This window comes from Chelonoidis abingdonii, chromosome 7 (genome assembly GCF_003597395.2).
Source record: "Chelonoidis abingdonii isolate Lonesome George chromosome 7, CheloAbing_2.0, whole genome shotgun sequence".
Taxonomy (NCBI): domain Eukaryota; kingdom Metazoa; phylum Chordata; order Testudines; family Testudinidae; genus Chelonoidis; species Chelonoidis abingdonii.
In genome coordinates this window covers 90,129,305-90,144,442 of record NC_133775.1, presented here as the reverse complement: position 1 = coordinate 90,144,442, position 15,138 = coordinate 90,129,305, and the positions used below count along the sequence as shown (strand labels likewise).

The 15,138-nt window shown below is 39.7% G+C and overlaps 1 protein-coding gene across 6 annotated transcripts in view; it reads right to left on the bottom strand.

Annotated features, from left to right (window-relative positions):
• The window catches only part of UBTD2 (ubiquitin domain containing 2), a 120,616-nt gene that overhangs the window by 83,977 nt on the left and 21,501 nt on the right, over nucleotides 1-15,138 (bottom strand). The window contains exon 1 of one of the 6 annotated variants that reach the window (XM_075068110.1): nucleotides 10,443-10,524. The exons of 2 other annotated variants lie outside the window; for them this stretch is intronic. Coding sequence is in view for 1 of the 4 variants with exons in the window: in XM_075068109.1 (XP_074924210.1) it covers nucleotides 9,310-9,469 (160 nt within the window). In the remaining 3 variants the exon portion in view is untranslated. Of the gene's footprint in view, nucleotides 1-1,667; nucleotides 1,770-9,309; nucleotides 9,521-10,442; nucleotides 10,525-15,138 lie in introns of those variants that run through there. 3 more of the 6 variants (XM_032801456.1, XM_075068109.1, XM_032801457.2) reach the window with 3 other exon arrangements.

The following is a 15,138-nucleotide window of genomic DNA, read 5'->3' as shown; positions in this document are numbered from 1 at the left end:
GACTGTTAGCCATCATATCCTGCTGCTTGCCAGAAGACAGTGCCGCAGGACTGCTAGCCATCGTCATCTCCCGGGTGCTCAGCAGAAGATGGGAATGACCTGGCTGAGTAACTCCCATGTCTGCTCAGGCGCCCTGACTGACCTCACCGAGGTCGGTTAAAAGAGCACCCAAGAGTACAACGATGGCTACCAGTTGTAACGCACCGTCCGCTGCCAAAAGGCAATGAGCTGCTGCTGTGTAGCAATGCAGTCCCACGTCTGCCAACACCCAGAAGACTTATGGTGATGGTCAGCTGTGCAGGCTCCATGCTTGCCATAGTATGGCGTCTGCACAGGTAACCCAAGAAAAAATGAGCGAAATGATTGTCTGCCATTGCTTTCATGAAGGAGGGGCCTGACGACATGTACCCAGAATCACCCACGACACTGGTTTTTGCCCCATCAGGTATTGGGATCTCAACCCAGAATTCCAATGGGCGGCGGAGACTGCAGGAACTTTGGGATAGCTACCGACAGTGCAACGCTCCGGAAATCCCTGGTACTGTGGACACAGTTCGCCGACTTAATTCACTTAGAGCATTTTTTGTGGGGACACACACAATCGACTGTAAAAAAACAATTTCTGAAAAAACGACTTCTATAAATTCGACCTAATTTCGCAGTGCAGACATACCCCAGGATAAAGACATGTAGCAAAAGCCTCAAATACCTTTATACTTGAACCACTTAAAATCCTGAAGTGGAAGTCTTCTTTTGAGGTCAACAGCAATCACATGCTCCTATTGAATGCAATTACCACCATTGTTTGTGCTAGACAGCAAAATGCACATTTTTACTTCTGGAGAGCTAGATTTAAATTTAGGATCAGTTCTGGAGAGCTGGATTTAAATTTAGGATCACGGCTGAAAATGAATATGCTAGCATCAATGCAGATTCTTTCAAGGGGAAAAACACCACAAAGTACCTAGGACAATTCATTCAGTATAATTAGTAACCTCTTCAGGAATGCAAGAGAAAGCTTGCATGGAGGTTACTTAAAAACTGTTTATGGCTTTCAGTCTCTCGCCAAGAATGTAATTCAGCAGTTTCATCAAGAAAACAGCAGTTTCATCAAGAAACATAGCTAACACAGCTACCCCTCTGATACTTGACACCATGCAAGGCACTGCATTTAGCCGTATGGAGTGGAAATCACGCTCCAAAATGTCTGTTAGTCTATAAGGTGCCACAGGATTCTTTGCTGCTTTTACAGATCCAAACTGACACGGCTACCCCTCTGATACATTTTTTTTAAACAGCATTAAATGCCTTTCATATTTTCTCATGGATTCAGTTAATAGAGAAGTGTTAGATGTATCGGATGGAGTTGCAGAGTACACAATTCCACCGACTAGTAAATCTTATGCTGACAATTATGCTACTGCCTGCTTGCCATTCAAAGCCAACAGCATAAACTGGCCTTCATCTGCTAGTTCACATAGTGTAGTTTTGAAATCATGAATCAGACCATCCACTTCCTGTTGCAAATGAATGCCGTCCTGGCCCAGGATTTTAATTGTTGCACAACCATCATTTTTATGAGGTACAAAGGAAAGGATATAAAGAAAAAATAATTGACATTTACTGGGAGCTGAAATAAAATGTATATCTCGTTAAAAATAACTTACAATTCAAGATGTTCAAAGTGTTTCCCCTGCATGGAAATGTTAACAATCACCAATTTGTGCGCTTGCAGCAAGCTCAAAATAAGATTAAACTAAGCTGGAAGTCTTATAAAGAAAGCTTTGCTTTTATGTTGACCGAAGCTTATAATGGCAGCATAATGGTTGAGCAATCAGCTCTCTCAGATTCTTAAACACACCACAGAAGGTCAACAGGAATTCAATAAAGTGATAGGCAGGGACATCTGTTGTACGTCAGATCTATATTTTGCTACAAATTGAGTAGTTATAATATCCAGCATACTGTGCAGACACCTTTTCCATTTTAAAAATGAAAGCAATATACTGTTATAAATAGAAGAGTGCATTTAGCTAAATATTTTCTCTTTTAAAGAAATGCCACTGACTTTCCCATGTAATTCAAGTACTCATGCCTGAAGCCAGTACACAAGTAAGGACACCAATACAATATACGTAACGTAGGTATGAGAACTTTTAAAGACTGAAGACTGCTTAAAGTTTCATAAAGATGACTCCTTAGACCAAAACCAACAAAACAAACCCAAACCTTTATAAACTTCAGGTCTCTTTTCCATGATAATGGGGGGTGGCGGGTAGGGAGAGAAGGTTAAAAGGCAAGGTGGGGAGTCAAGTGACCCATTCACAGAGAGCATCCTGCTGACAGAGCCATTTCTCATATTGAAAGGATTCCAGCTTGAGTGCCTCTGCTGAATCTAAACTGTGGCAGGATGGCAGAGACTCCAAACTACCCAGCTCCCAAAGAATGTAGGGCTTTATAGGTCAGTGCTGATGTCTTGAATTCTAGATGGAAAGCTCTTTTCAGCAAGAACTGATCCAACAATACTAACATAATGTGCTCCTGATGTGAAATTGCTTAATAAAAGCTGTGGATTCCGCACTAACTTCAGTTTCCTACTGATCTCAATATGTAGCACCAAGCAGAGCACATTATGGTAATACTGGTAACTTTTCATAGAAGTATGACATTTACATTGGACAAAAATACAGTGATATGATATGAATCACAAGACGAAGGTCCCTATTTCCTTCATTTAAAGAATGTGATGTTCTAACTCAAGTATTCATTGCAAAGCCACTACCATTTTTAGCATGAGAGGAGCATGAGTTCCATAAAGAAATGCACCAAAATAAACTTGCAAACCTCAAAGCTAACAATTGTTTTATGATGGCAAATGATGAAGTTGGGTAACTTCAGTTAATGCCACACTTTGAGTTTATCCTACAGGTATAATTATTAGAAGGTATCAAGTCTCACATCAGCCAATTAACTAAATGCACTTAATAGCCTGCTTCAGCTACTTAAGCTCATCGGCTAATTAAAAGGTTGGAAAAAGCTTGAACTAGGGTTTCTACCTGACAAATTCACTATGTAGTATCTTTAATGATTTAGTTTTATAGCTGGAAATGAAGATCCACTCATACCTTACAGGAAACTGAAAAACAATTGCTCAGTTGAAAGTAAGTGTGCTTATTTATCTCTTCTCTTGTTCCTTAAGACGGACATCTGACTGAAATTCTATGTTTCTAGGCATTAACAGAGTTCTCTCCTCGTTTTGCAAGCCAATAGTCATGATTTAATTACTGTTTCATGCTCAGTTAAATCATTAATAGAAATAATTTGTACATGCTTCCAGCTTATTTCATAGACATTTGTCTATGAGACCAGTGTCTTGTTCAAACCTACTCCTCTCATTTTTCTTAATGCTATGCCCCTGTAATTTCTAAAAACATTTCTGTCACTGCGAGATCAACACAGAAGCTGTGTATGCATGTAACTATGCTGATCACTGTGGTAACAAAAAAGACTGCATACAGAATGCATAATGACAGGAAAACGTATTCCCTATGCTCCTCAAATGTCATATTTCTTTCTGTGAAATAATCCCTCACTCATCTCCCAACAGTGGGCAGTAGAGTCTCTCCAATTTTACCTATCAACAAAGGCCCTGTAATATAGAGCCTTGGCACAACAGGGAATTAGGGACAGAAAGCCAACTCTAGCACTGACTTTGAGCATTATCAGTTTAAGATGCTAAATGCTAACAGATTATGGCACTGCAATATCACTCAAAGCTCCACTCAGGATTGGGAACCTAAATGTCTACAGTCATGGAACCTGTCCTGTAGGAGTACTTTTCTTCCCTACAATATTGAACAACACCTTTTTGACACTCCTTTCCTGAGGTAGATAGAATTTAAACTCAAAGACTTAAATGTCTTCTTCTTTTAAAATTACTATATAGGAAAAAAGTCACTTAAAAAAAACCACATTGTAGTTGCCACTAACTAATGAGTGTAAATATAGAAGTTCATTAGCTTCACTATTGTGTATCTAAGTAGTTCAGATAGCAAGGTACAAAACGAACATTTATGATTTCATTTTAACCTTCACAAATTGAGGAGTGCTCACAAAAGAAACTGCTACAAAGCTGATCTCCATAATAAAATGGTGGCTTAAATCAAAGATAATGATATAGGGAAGGAACGGAGATACAGGTCAGCAGTTTGCTTCATTCTCCTTGTCAAACATTTCTGGACTAGATATCCAACTAATAAGCCTGAAACTTTATACTTGGGTATGCATTGTTTGGCCTGAGTTAACTCCAGGTAAATATCAAGTTGACCAACACCATCCTCCAACAATCACATCCACTGAGAGAAAAAATGAGAAAACAGCAAACTAGTTTAAACATCTGTTTGTTCTTAGTAATAATAAACTCCCATCTGCTCTTCTGGTCTGTTACTCTACAATAAAATCTGACATCTAACAGAAGAGTAATCTCAGTAATTGAAGTGTTCCAGGGGTGGGTAAAAGGGTAAAGAGGAATAAAAAGGTCAGCTGCCCATGCTCTCAATCATCTCAGCTCAGAGTGCTATGGAATCAGCAGTAGCGTACTTGGTATCAAATTTCAAATAACTTCTACTACTGGTCTGTTTTGCTATTAATGCGTACGATGATAGAGGATACCTGAAAATATATTTAGGAAGGTCTGCTTAAGTTCTGGTAGAACTCCAAAGCTTCTAAGAGTTGCAAGACAAGCCTGTCTATTTTTGGTTTCTGACCCATTTGTAGCATGCAAGCTTTGCTTATCAAAATGATGTTGGTGATAGCCAGTGAAAACCACAGACACTAGAATCCGATTGCAACTATTGTAACCCAGGTCATCTCCAATGGGTAGTAAATTTCAAAGATTTCAAGTGTCAAAGAAAAATCGATCAACAGACAACACTATTCTAACTGAGAACGCTGGGAACACAGACAAATCACACCGACTGGGAAGACCATGTTTAGGGTGACCAGATGTCCTGATTTTATAGAGACAGTCCCGATATTTGGGGCTGTGTCTAGTATAGGCATCTATTATCCCCCACCACCTGTCCCGATTTTTTCACACTTGCCATCTGGTCACCCTAACCGTGTTCAAATTGAGAATTATCAAGCTGTTAGGGGTTTCTGACAGCAGGATGACAGGACAGAGATTATACCCTGCTACAATAAAAGTAAAGTGCTAAGTATGGATAATTTAAAATTTATTCTACAATGTGTTACGGGGGACTGTATACCAGAGAAGGCCAGACGGACCCATGAGGTATGCTACTTTGATATTCAATATATCTTCTTTAGACTATATTCTGCGCTGCCAGGATGACAATCACTAATTTGTCTTTCATCTAATTTCCAGGGATCATGGAATATAAAGATCTTGGAACAACAGCAAAATGTGCCAGAGTTCAGTTTTCACGGTTAAAACTTACTTTGAAATTGCATCTCATATTTGCAACTTGAAATGACAATGAAGACTTTTAGGCACAGAATAAGCATCACGTTACACAGCCAGAGGATTCACCAGATAGACAGGCAGGTACAGATGACAGAGGGCGATAAACTGTATGTATATAAGAAGAAATTACTTCAGGTAACTAGGATTTTGCAATCAGCACATAGGACTTGCTTTCCCTTTCTCACTTTCCTAAAAGGGTTTGCAACTGAGTTTAATAGGATTTAAATGATAATGTAATCATCAATTACTGGCATTTATCTTTGATTAATTCTCCTGATGCTGGAAAGCTGTGAAAATTTCACAACATTTGTGCATTACTAGTGTATAATGTGAGATGACAAAGAACTGCTAGCACATGAAGGGAATGAGAACACGGACTCAGGATTACCTTTTTTGGCAGGGGACTAGCAGGGCACATTCTACAGGCTTAATTACGTCTCTCTAGTCTCTTGGTCAGGATTGAGGTAATTTGCAGGGCTGGGTTGTTGTCAAAATCCTCTCATAACATCAACATTCCCTAAATGAGGTTTCAAACATTCTTAATTCAAAGTGATTCATTTCAAATACAGTTACACATTTGAGCTTTACATCTTTATAAGATTTACATGGCATGCATTTACTACTGTTTGTATTATTTACATAGCAGATACAGGAAAACGATGCTTCATAGAACAAAAAGACATTATTTGACCATAAGAACTATACAATCCACAGTCAGAGCTAGTTATTAACTTGAGACACAAGAAATCCATAGATTAGTCTCAAAATATAAATGTACTGTATCCATAGTGTACAAAACAAGAACATTCACTTAAATGTTCTTAAAGCCAGAGCAGCTTTCACTGCTTATCTCCATTTCCACTAGATTACCTGCTGTCTTCATTTATCTGGGCTAGTTTACAATGCCTCTGCTGCCTAAAGAGTACAAAACATTCAGCTGCATTCTGAGTCACTCTATGAGAAAGCACTTTCCTTTGCATAAGGGACTTGAGGTTTGGATTCACTGGGACAAGACAAGACACCAAAGAATTTGTTTGTTTTGATAGACTCACAGAATACTTCCAAAGAGACATTTGTTTAGAACATTTGTTACCTCAAGAAAAATAACCCTGGCTCTTACACAAAAAAGGAGTACCTTTTTGTTAGACATACAAACATGAACAAAAATAATTTATGTATGGCAATATTGACTATAAATAGGCAGGGATTCCATGCTACTCATGAATCAGGCATTATTTACCAATATGCACAATCAATTCCATAAGACGACTAAGTCAAGTCAAATTTCCAGTGTAAAGAATTCCTGTTTCATGCAAAAAAAAATTTGGGAGGGGGAGGGAGAGAAGAGGGGGAAAGCCTACATTTATCTTGGAGTCAGAGACTAGTAACAGTATGAGAAGTTCTTCACACCTTGCATGGTGGATTAGAAACCACTATTACTAAACAGATTTTCCTACTTTCACAGTTGCAAAGGATAGCCTTGCGTTGCACACTGCATACAGTAAGTGCCACCAGTGTCAATTATTGCACAAATAAATGTTGGCAAATTAGAGTCTAGGAATTAGAATTATTTAAGAAGGAGTTAATGCTAAAATAAGTTGGATTTAAAACTGATGGGATAGGAGTATTTTTTGTGTATTATATGGGCTATGACATGCTTTATAATACACAAGGTAGCATTCATGTCACATCAAATCAATTTTCCTTCCTTTTAAAAGGAAATGAGTTACAAAATATAATTTGGTTTAATAAAGCACCTTTAATACTCAAGAAAGCAGAGATCTGTGCACACTGAAATAAATACTGGCAGTGCAGCGATTGTGTAGGCAGAAGGATAAGCCATTATGTACTCAGCAAGAGCTCAAATACAGGTTTGAACATCGTATCTGTCAGGACATGAGTTACTCTACTCTTTTTGAAAGGTACTATAGGATTTTAAAAACCTACCAAGAAAGAGCACAAAATACCTCTTATTTCCCATTGTAACACTCCATTCTAAAACTAGGAACGTGAGTTATCACGCCAAGTGTCTCCACTTCTCTTTCCCCATATAATTAAAATGATATGAATGTTTTTAAATCAGACTAAAAATACATGTATCCTTTAAAAAAAGAGTGCATTCAAATTAACAGAATGGGATTTAGCAAGATGTGTCTTTCTTGGCTCTGAGTTTACTTTCCAGATCCTTTTGCTTTTCATTTTTTTTAAGTGAAATTAATTTTTTTTTCTGAAAATTAAATAATTTAAGGACATGGACTTCGTTGGTACTAGAGGGTAGCCAATGAGTTAAGAAGCATTAGCACAAGATATGCTTAGGCACAACTGCTACAAGATTTATCAATACAAAAATCCCAAACAGCAATTATTTCAAAATAAATAAGTACCATGGACTTATTCTTACCATATGGTTTTTAATACATTTGTTATTTTATAGTATACTAATACTTTTGCTTAGATACAGAACTGTTATTGAACAGAAAAAGCTTGCACTATGTATACTGTAGTATTTACAATAGAATAATTATTAAAAGTGACTGCATGGCAAAGTCTTTTTCTAGTACTACATAACTGCCAGTAGACAGGGCCAGTGTGACCATTTAGACAGCCTAGGCAATCGTCTAGGGTGCTAGGATTACTGAGGGGGCGGCATTTTGCCGGGGGGGGTGGGGCAGCAGGCGGCTCTGGTTGACCTGCCGCAGGCATGCCTGTGGAGGGTCCGTTGGTCCGCGGCTCCGGTGGAGCTGCCGCAGTCATGCCTGCGGATGGTCGGCTGCTCCCGCGGCTCCGGTGGACCTCCCATAGGCACCACTGCAGCAGCTCCACTGGAGCCACGGACCAACGGACCCTCTGCAGGAATGCCTGCGGCAGCTCCACCGGAGCCGCGGGATCAGCGCGGGGGCGGCGAAATGGCTGTCCACCTAGGGCGCGAGAAACCCTGGCGCCGGTCCTGCCAGTAGAATAGTAAATCTGGTGAACTATATATACCAAATGCTTCCATCTATGGACTCAGATCACAAATCTTCAGGGCAGGGACCATGCCTGCATGTTTATATATGGTTTAGCACAATGGGACCCCTACCCTGACTGGGACTTTTGAGTGCCACTACGATATAATTAACAAGAAGCAGCCCATTCTACTCCCACAATAATGTCTAGGACAGGAGTAAGTAACCTATGGCACGCGTGCCAAGCTGATTTTCAGCGACACTCACACTGCCTGGGTCCTGGCCGGGTCTGGGGGCTCTGCATTTTAATTTAATTTTAAATGAAGGCTCTTAAACATTTTAAGAACCTTATTTACTTTATTTAGTTTAGTTATATATTAGAGACTTATAGAAAGAGACCTTCTGAAAACATTAAAATGTATTACTGGCACGCAAAACCTTAAATTAGAGTGAATAAACAAGACTCAGCACATCGCTTTTGAAAGGTTGCCGATCCCTGGTCTAGAGTAAACACTATATAGTCCTCAAACTTCCTGGTTTTTGTGCAAGTCTGTGTGATAACTACAACACTAATGTCTGTGACTGGGGCTTGAGTGTCTAAAGATCTAGTTCTGCTCATCAAAATCCACCCACAGACAATGTAAGTTTCATCACAGATTCACTTCAGTATGATTTGTTTTGTTCCAGTTTCTATGCTCTGGAGTATTTCTTGCACCCTTGCTCCACGCAGCTGTAGAATTTGGTTCTCAGGATCCTCACTACCATAAAGATGTTTAGACACATAATTAGGATTTAGCTCAATATTGTTAACAGTTTTATTAATATTTAATCACCCGAAGGCCTCTCGCATCAACCTAGTGTAACCTCCATGGAGTTTACCTTGGCTTCTGCAGTTTTGGTGCCAGTAGCTCAGGTGTGGAGTGCTGTGGGTAGCTGAAGAAACTCCAGGGAGAGGAAAGCTGCTTCCAGAATGTAGCAAGCCCAAGGGCAGGCTCAGAATCTCAGTTTTCCCAACAACCAAAAGGGAGAGAGGAGACATACTAATTTGAGTGGCAGAGGACTCTGTCAGCTCAGGGGAGTTATTGCAGCACAGGCCTGGATGGCCACCAGCATGCCTGCTCAAAGGAGGAAGCAGATTAAAGTGAGGATGATTGACAGGTTAAGACTAGGAACATGAAGCTAGCCTAACCAAAGACGAAGGTTCTCGGGATAGACTGCCCTCAGGGTAGCAGATGGAGAGAGAGGAGCCAGTCACTGCAGGGAGGACATGATTTTTGGTGAGCTTGGGAGTCAAATGTCTGTATGCAGGGTTACACCCTGAAAACTGGCCTCTGGGTATTTGGAAGCAATATCCCTCAGTTTGTTCTGGACCCTGTTCATGATATCTCTCTATTTAAAAGCTTTTATCTGGGAAAGCTCCCAATTAGTTTAGGACTAGATTAATCCCTTAGCTAAAACAGTTACCATAACTCAAGAAATACTTGTTGTTAGGTCAAGAGTCCCTGCCTGTTTCAACCTACACGTGGGTTTTATAGAATAAGAAATGAGGATTTAGAGTTTACATTTTTTTTTTTTTTGATATAGTCTGCACCTGTTCCCTGAGTCCCTCTATGGAGAGAGATACCCTCTGAGGCAGAAGCAGTACAATTTTGGTAGTGAAAAGTTCTACATGACTAGCATAGCATGGGCAGTCGGACGCCTCCTACAGCTCCTGAGGGAACCAGACCAGGATCTGAAACTGAGGAGCATCCATGTCATGGAGTCTGTGAGTGCATCAACCATTACTTAGGAAGTCAGGCCCACTGTCTGGAAGATATCTATCCAATGACTATGTTCTAGAGTGGTGGGATAACTTTCTATCTGCTACTGCTGAATGCATCCCCCTCACCAGCCAGCCAGGGCCTCAAAATAGTATGCATACCAACAGGACATTAAAAAGTCTTATTCTCGTCTGGTGTAAATTACTGGGTTGGGCACGGGTGACCCTATGAATATTTGTTGAATACAATTACCTGGTTTGATATACTCTATGTCTGTGTTACTCCATGGAAGTCTCCATACATCAGGTGGATAAGTAAGAGTTAAATGGCAATTGGATTTTTTTCCTTCAAAGCAGCCCCTCTGATACTTTTCCCAGGAAGGAATGTGCCAGGTGGAGGCACTGCCAAGTAACTGTGTATCAGAATAATACAAGAAAGCACTCAGATGTGGGACCCAGAAGAACAAAGGTCAGTCCATCAAATCCATACGAGGAGTAACAAGGAGGAGGTAACCAGGTAGGATATTACATGTACTTGCTCTCCCCATAGCAGAAAGAAACATTTCACTGATGTATACATAACTTAACAAGAAAGGTTGCAAACTCCTTACAAGTGGGGTAGAAACCTAGAATGAAAGAGAGAGATTAATCCTCTTAACTATTCCAACTATGTCAATGTTTATGTTCTCATTGACTTTGAGTGCTGCTGTTTTCACGCTTGATTTTAGAATTTACATTCCCTCCCCTCCCCAGGGCATAGTATTGCTCAACTGGCTATGTGATTCACATCAGGGTTAGCATCTTCTTCTGATTTATGTGGTATAGGCCCTTCAAACAGAATTTCAGACTAGGTAGAATATTGGTCTTTTCTACTCTGGCAATTCTTAGGTAAGAAATAATTTCAAGATTAATTTTGCATCAGCTGCACTGAAGACACATACACCAAAAAAATCTAACTTCTTTAGCAAATAGTTGAGCTTAATGTGCAGGTTTTTTAAATTCTCATAATTCAGAATAGTAAATTAAAACTAGTGGGGTGACCTTTAAGCCCTCTAATGCTTCTTAATGGCAACAGAAAATTCTTTTAAGATTATGGCCGAAAGATTAGAGAAGCATCTATCAATGATGATTAACAGGCCTCAAGACTGATTTCTGTTGATATTTAGCAGTCTACATACATCATCCCACACACTATTCAGTCAAAAGATTTTGTAACTGCTGTACATGATTTTAGGTTGAAAAGCTTTTGACAAGTTACACGGAACTTTTCTATTAGTGCACCCAGGGGTGGAAAAAAACATACTGGAGCTAAACTTTTTCAAAAATAAGCAAAGCTAGTAAATTTATCTCCCACTGTAAAATCAATGGTTATTGCATCTTAATCCAAGGGGAATTTCATCTTGTGAAGCGTTCCTCATGCAAGTAGAGCTAGACAAAACTGTTCCCCCTCAATTTTTTGTACTGGCTGTGGAGCCAAAATTAAAACCAGTCCAAGTTCATCAAGAATAAAACACTAGAAATATAAAATGAAGTTGATTTGGTAGCAAATATCAGCATATTTAATTGCAATCAGTCCTGTGATTGTTAACTCACGAAAACATTCACATTTTGGTTATGTTTCAGAGTTCTGTCTAGAGCAGAGCTGGCTGGAACATGGGCAAAATAAAAGTTTCATGAAAGCAAAATTTTACAACATTTCAGTTGTTGAAATTAAGACCTCTGATAGAGATTAAATAAAACCTTCCACTACCATTATTCTTCTTAACTTTTATTTTTTAACACGGCAATTTTAAACTATAGCCATATTACCTCTGATAATATTTTTGGATTAGGATCAGTCCTTATGGTTGCTAAACAACTGTTCAGAAAGAATAAAAAAAGGAAAACTGCCAAATGGAAAAAATTCCTGGCATTTAAGACACACACATCTGGAATAGCAGGAGTTGATCCAAACAGCCCACGCTTCTAATCCAAGTTACCGCTCCAATACACTGAATGTATAGTGTGACCACACAGAATGTGTTTGGAAAAGCTAGTTTTACCAATATATAAAATTAAAGCCTGATTGGTAAAGTGAGCACACATGGTACAGTATCTGCTATTCGGGACTTGAGTCTTTTAGTCTGAATTCTGTAGAACTGTAGGGCTGTAACAGTTCTGAACAACAGAAGACAAGCTATGTAACACAGTCAAGGCACGGTGTTAATTTTAAATATAATGGTGTTTGGCACCTCAAAAATGCCAAAGAGAAACAAAGCTATATAATACTTTGTCCCAAAGTAAAATTTTGCAGTGCAGACGTGCCCATAATAAATTAAATATTAGACTCCAGTCCCACAGCGAGATCTAAGTTGCCAGACCTCCCTATTAACTTTCATGGGCCTCTGCCTGAGCAGATTCCATTGCAAAACTGGGTTCTTAGTCCCTAGAATTACATCAGGATAGTGCTTGAATATCATAGCAATAGATGCCATATTAAAAATTAAGACAGACCAGTTAAGAACTACTTTAAAAAAAAATTCTCCCTTTTCATGCAGTATGGAGGTTGTGGATTTTCGGATCATGAACAAGACAGCAATTTTGTTAATTTTATTAGCCTGTGACCTGAATCAATTTTCTTGTTGAATTGGAGACTTTAGTCAATTAGTGTGCCTGACACACTGATCAGAGGCCTCCTTATTTAGGGTCTATGAAATTCCAACCTATACCTTGCATAAACATCTATATGTAAACATCTTGTTTACTTATAAAATATTTGAAAATGTTTCCAAATGACTTTAACTGTGTTCCTCCTTTGCCAATGTCAAACAAACAAGAGAAGATACAACAGAAAGGTATAAAATATGAGCAAGAAAAATAGCACAGGGACTTGAGACCATACCTTTCATGGTAAAGGAATGAGTTTATTAATGAAATCATAATTATAAAAATTCTGAAAGGGTAAGAAATGTAAATGCTGGAAAAGTGACTCCCTATGTTTGAGGTCAGCAGCAGACTATGTTAATGAAAGACTAATTCAACAAGGAAATTTGGAAGAAGTTTCCTGTAGGAAGAACAATCAGATTATCTAATCAGTTAAATGGTCACTAACTCAAGAGTGAAGTCAAGATCAGATCAATTGGTGGAATTTCTAACATGAAGTCTTCTCTGCTTGATGGAAGCTGTTGAACAAGGTAACACAGAAGGTTCCCTTTCCAATGCTATTATTTGATTCTCTGCAACAGTTTCAAATTTGAAGGCCTTACACAAGCCTGATAATAGTACAGTTCTCAGCTATGAGCTGGTGACTACTTAAAAATGGTAAGTCAGAACAAGACTCTCCTCATATCAGTTTGCAAATGATGCAAACAGTCACAGCAAGCCAACTCCGCCCGGGGGGTGGGGGGGCAAGTGGGGCAATTTGCCTCAGGGGCCCCCACGAGAGTTTTTCGGGGACCCGGGAGCAGGGTCCTTCACTCGCTCCAGGGGCCCCTGGAAAACTCTCGCGGGGCCGGAGCCCCCGGAGCTTCTTCTGCTCCCGGTCTTCGGCGGCAGGGGGTCCTTCCATTCTGGAAGTGCTGAGTCTTTGGCAGCACTTTGGTGGTGGGGGGCGCCCGCCGCAGGTCTTTGGGGCACTTTGGCGGCGGGTCCCAGAGAGGAAGGACCCCCCTCACCGAATTACCGCCAAAGCAGGGGCTCCCCTGCTGCCAAAGACGACCGTAGGCCCTCTGAATCCTCTGGGCAGCCTTGCAACAACCAAGGAAATTAACAGGGTTTTAATTATATTTTTCTTCCCCAAGGTAACTGGAATCTTTTCCCACCTCACTCTTACACACAGGGCAGTATACAAATGCAAGGTACTAACTCCATCAGGAGCTTTCCACTACATCTGTGTGTAAAACATGTAAATTGATAATAAATATTAAGGCTGGTCACTTTCATTTGTGCCATTTTGAAGTGCGCCATTTTCCCAGATACAATCAGTAGAGAAAAGTAGATCCTGGTGTACAAAAAAGTGGTGCACACTCATATTCCTAAGGTATATTCAGAGACATGTTCCATGGAGTAAGCAATTTGATTCTGCCCATTGAGCCATCTCAGAAGACTATACCAAAAGAAATGTACGACCAATAAATTTGAACATTTCTGATCTTGCTCTTTGTTCAGGAGTCATAAAACAGTGCTGTTACATATTATTAAGAGTTGTTCTTAGCATGAGAGCACTGTTCAATCTTTGAAGAAGTGCTTGGTTTTCTGATGCACTACTTTGGGAGAGCTGTGGTAAACAGTAAGGGAGAGTATACTTTCCCTTAATCTCCTAATCTATTCCTAAGGCAGAACCAGTCATCCCTGTTTGAGCGGAGAGCTCTCTGAAAGAGGAGATTGCAGCCAGCCTGCCGTTTGTGAGCACCTCTGTTCCAGAACAGGTGTAAGTCTGCAAATAAAATGAGTTAACTATGAATATATTCCAGATTGCCATCACTAGGAATCCCTCTTCTAACAAGAGCCCAACCAGCAAGGTCCCAACACTTGCTACTGCTCAGCAGAAGGGTGACATTCCATTTTGGGTCTATGTGCAAATGCAACACTCCCCCTCTCTTCTCTGTCACTAGGTTTGGAGAACATCCTTACTGAACACACATTGTGTCTGGAATTCTCTGCTAATGAAACTAAAACAATTGCAGATGACAGCAGTCTTTAAGAATGCATCATTTCCCTCCTAATGAAACCCAGCACATTTTAGTGATTTAAAAAAAAAAAAAAAAAATTCCTCATATTTGAAACCAGTTTGTGATACTCTTCTCCCTTCTGGATACCAACACCACCCCAAATAAAGTTCTATTTTGCATCTCCAGCTACAAAAAATCCAAAAAAACCTAGTATGATCATTTAATCAGAAGATATGAGCTTTTATCTAGATCCAATTGCTCGAAAGAACATTGCTCTTCTTTCCGCTAGACATACTAAAA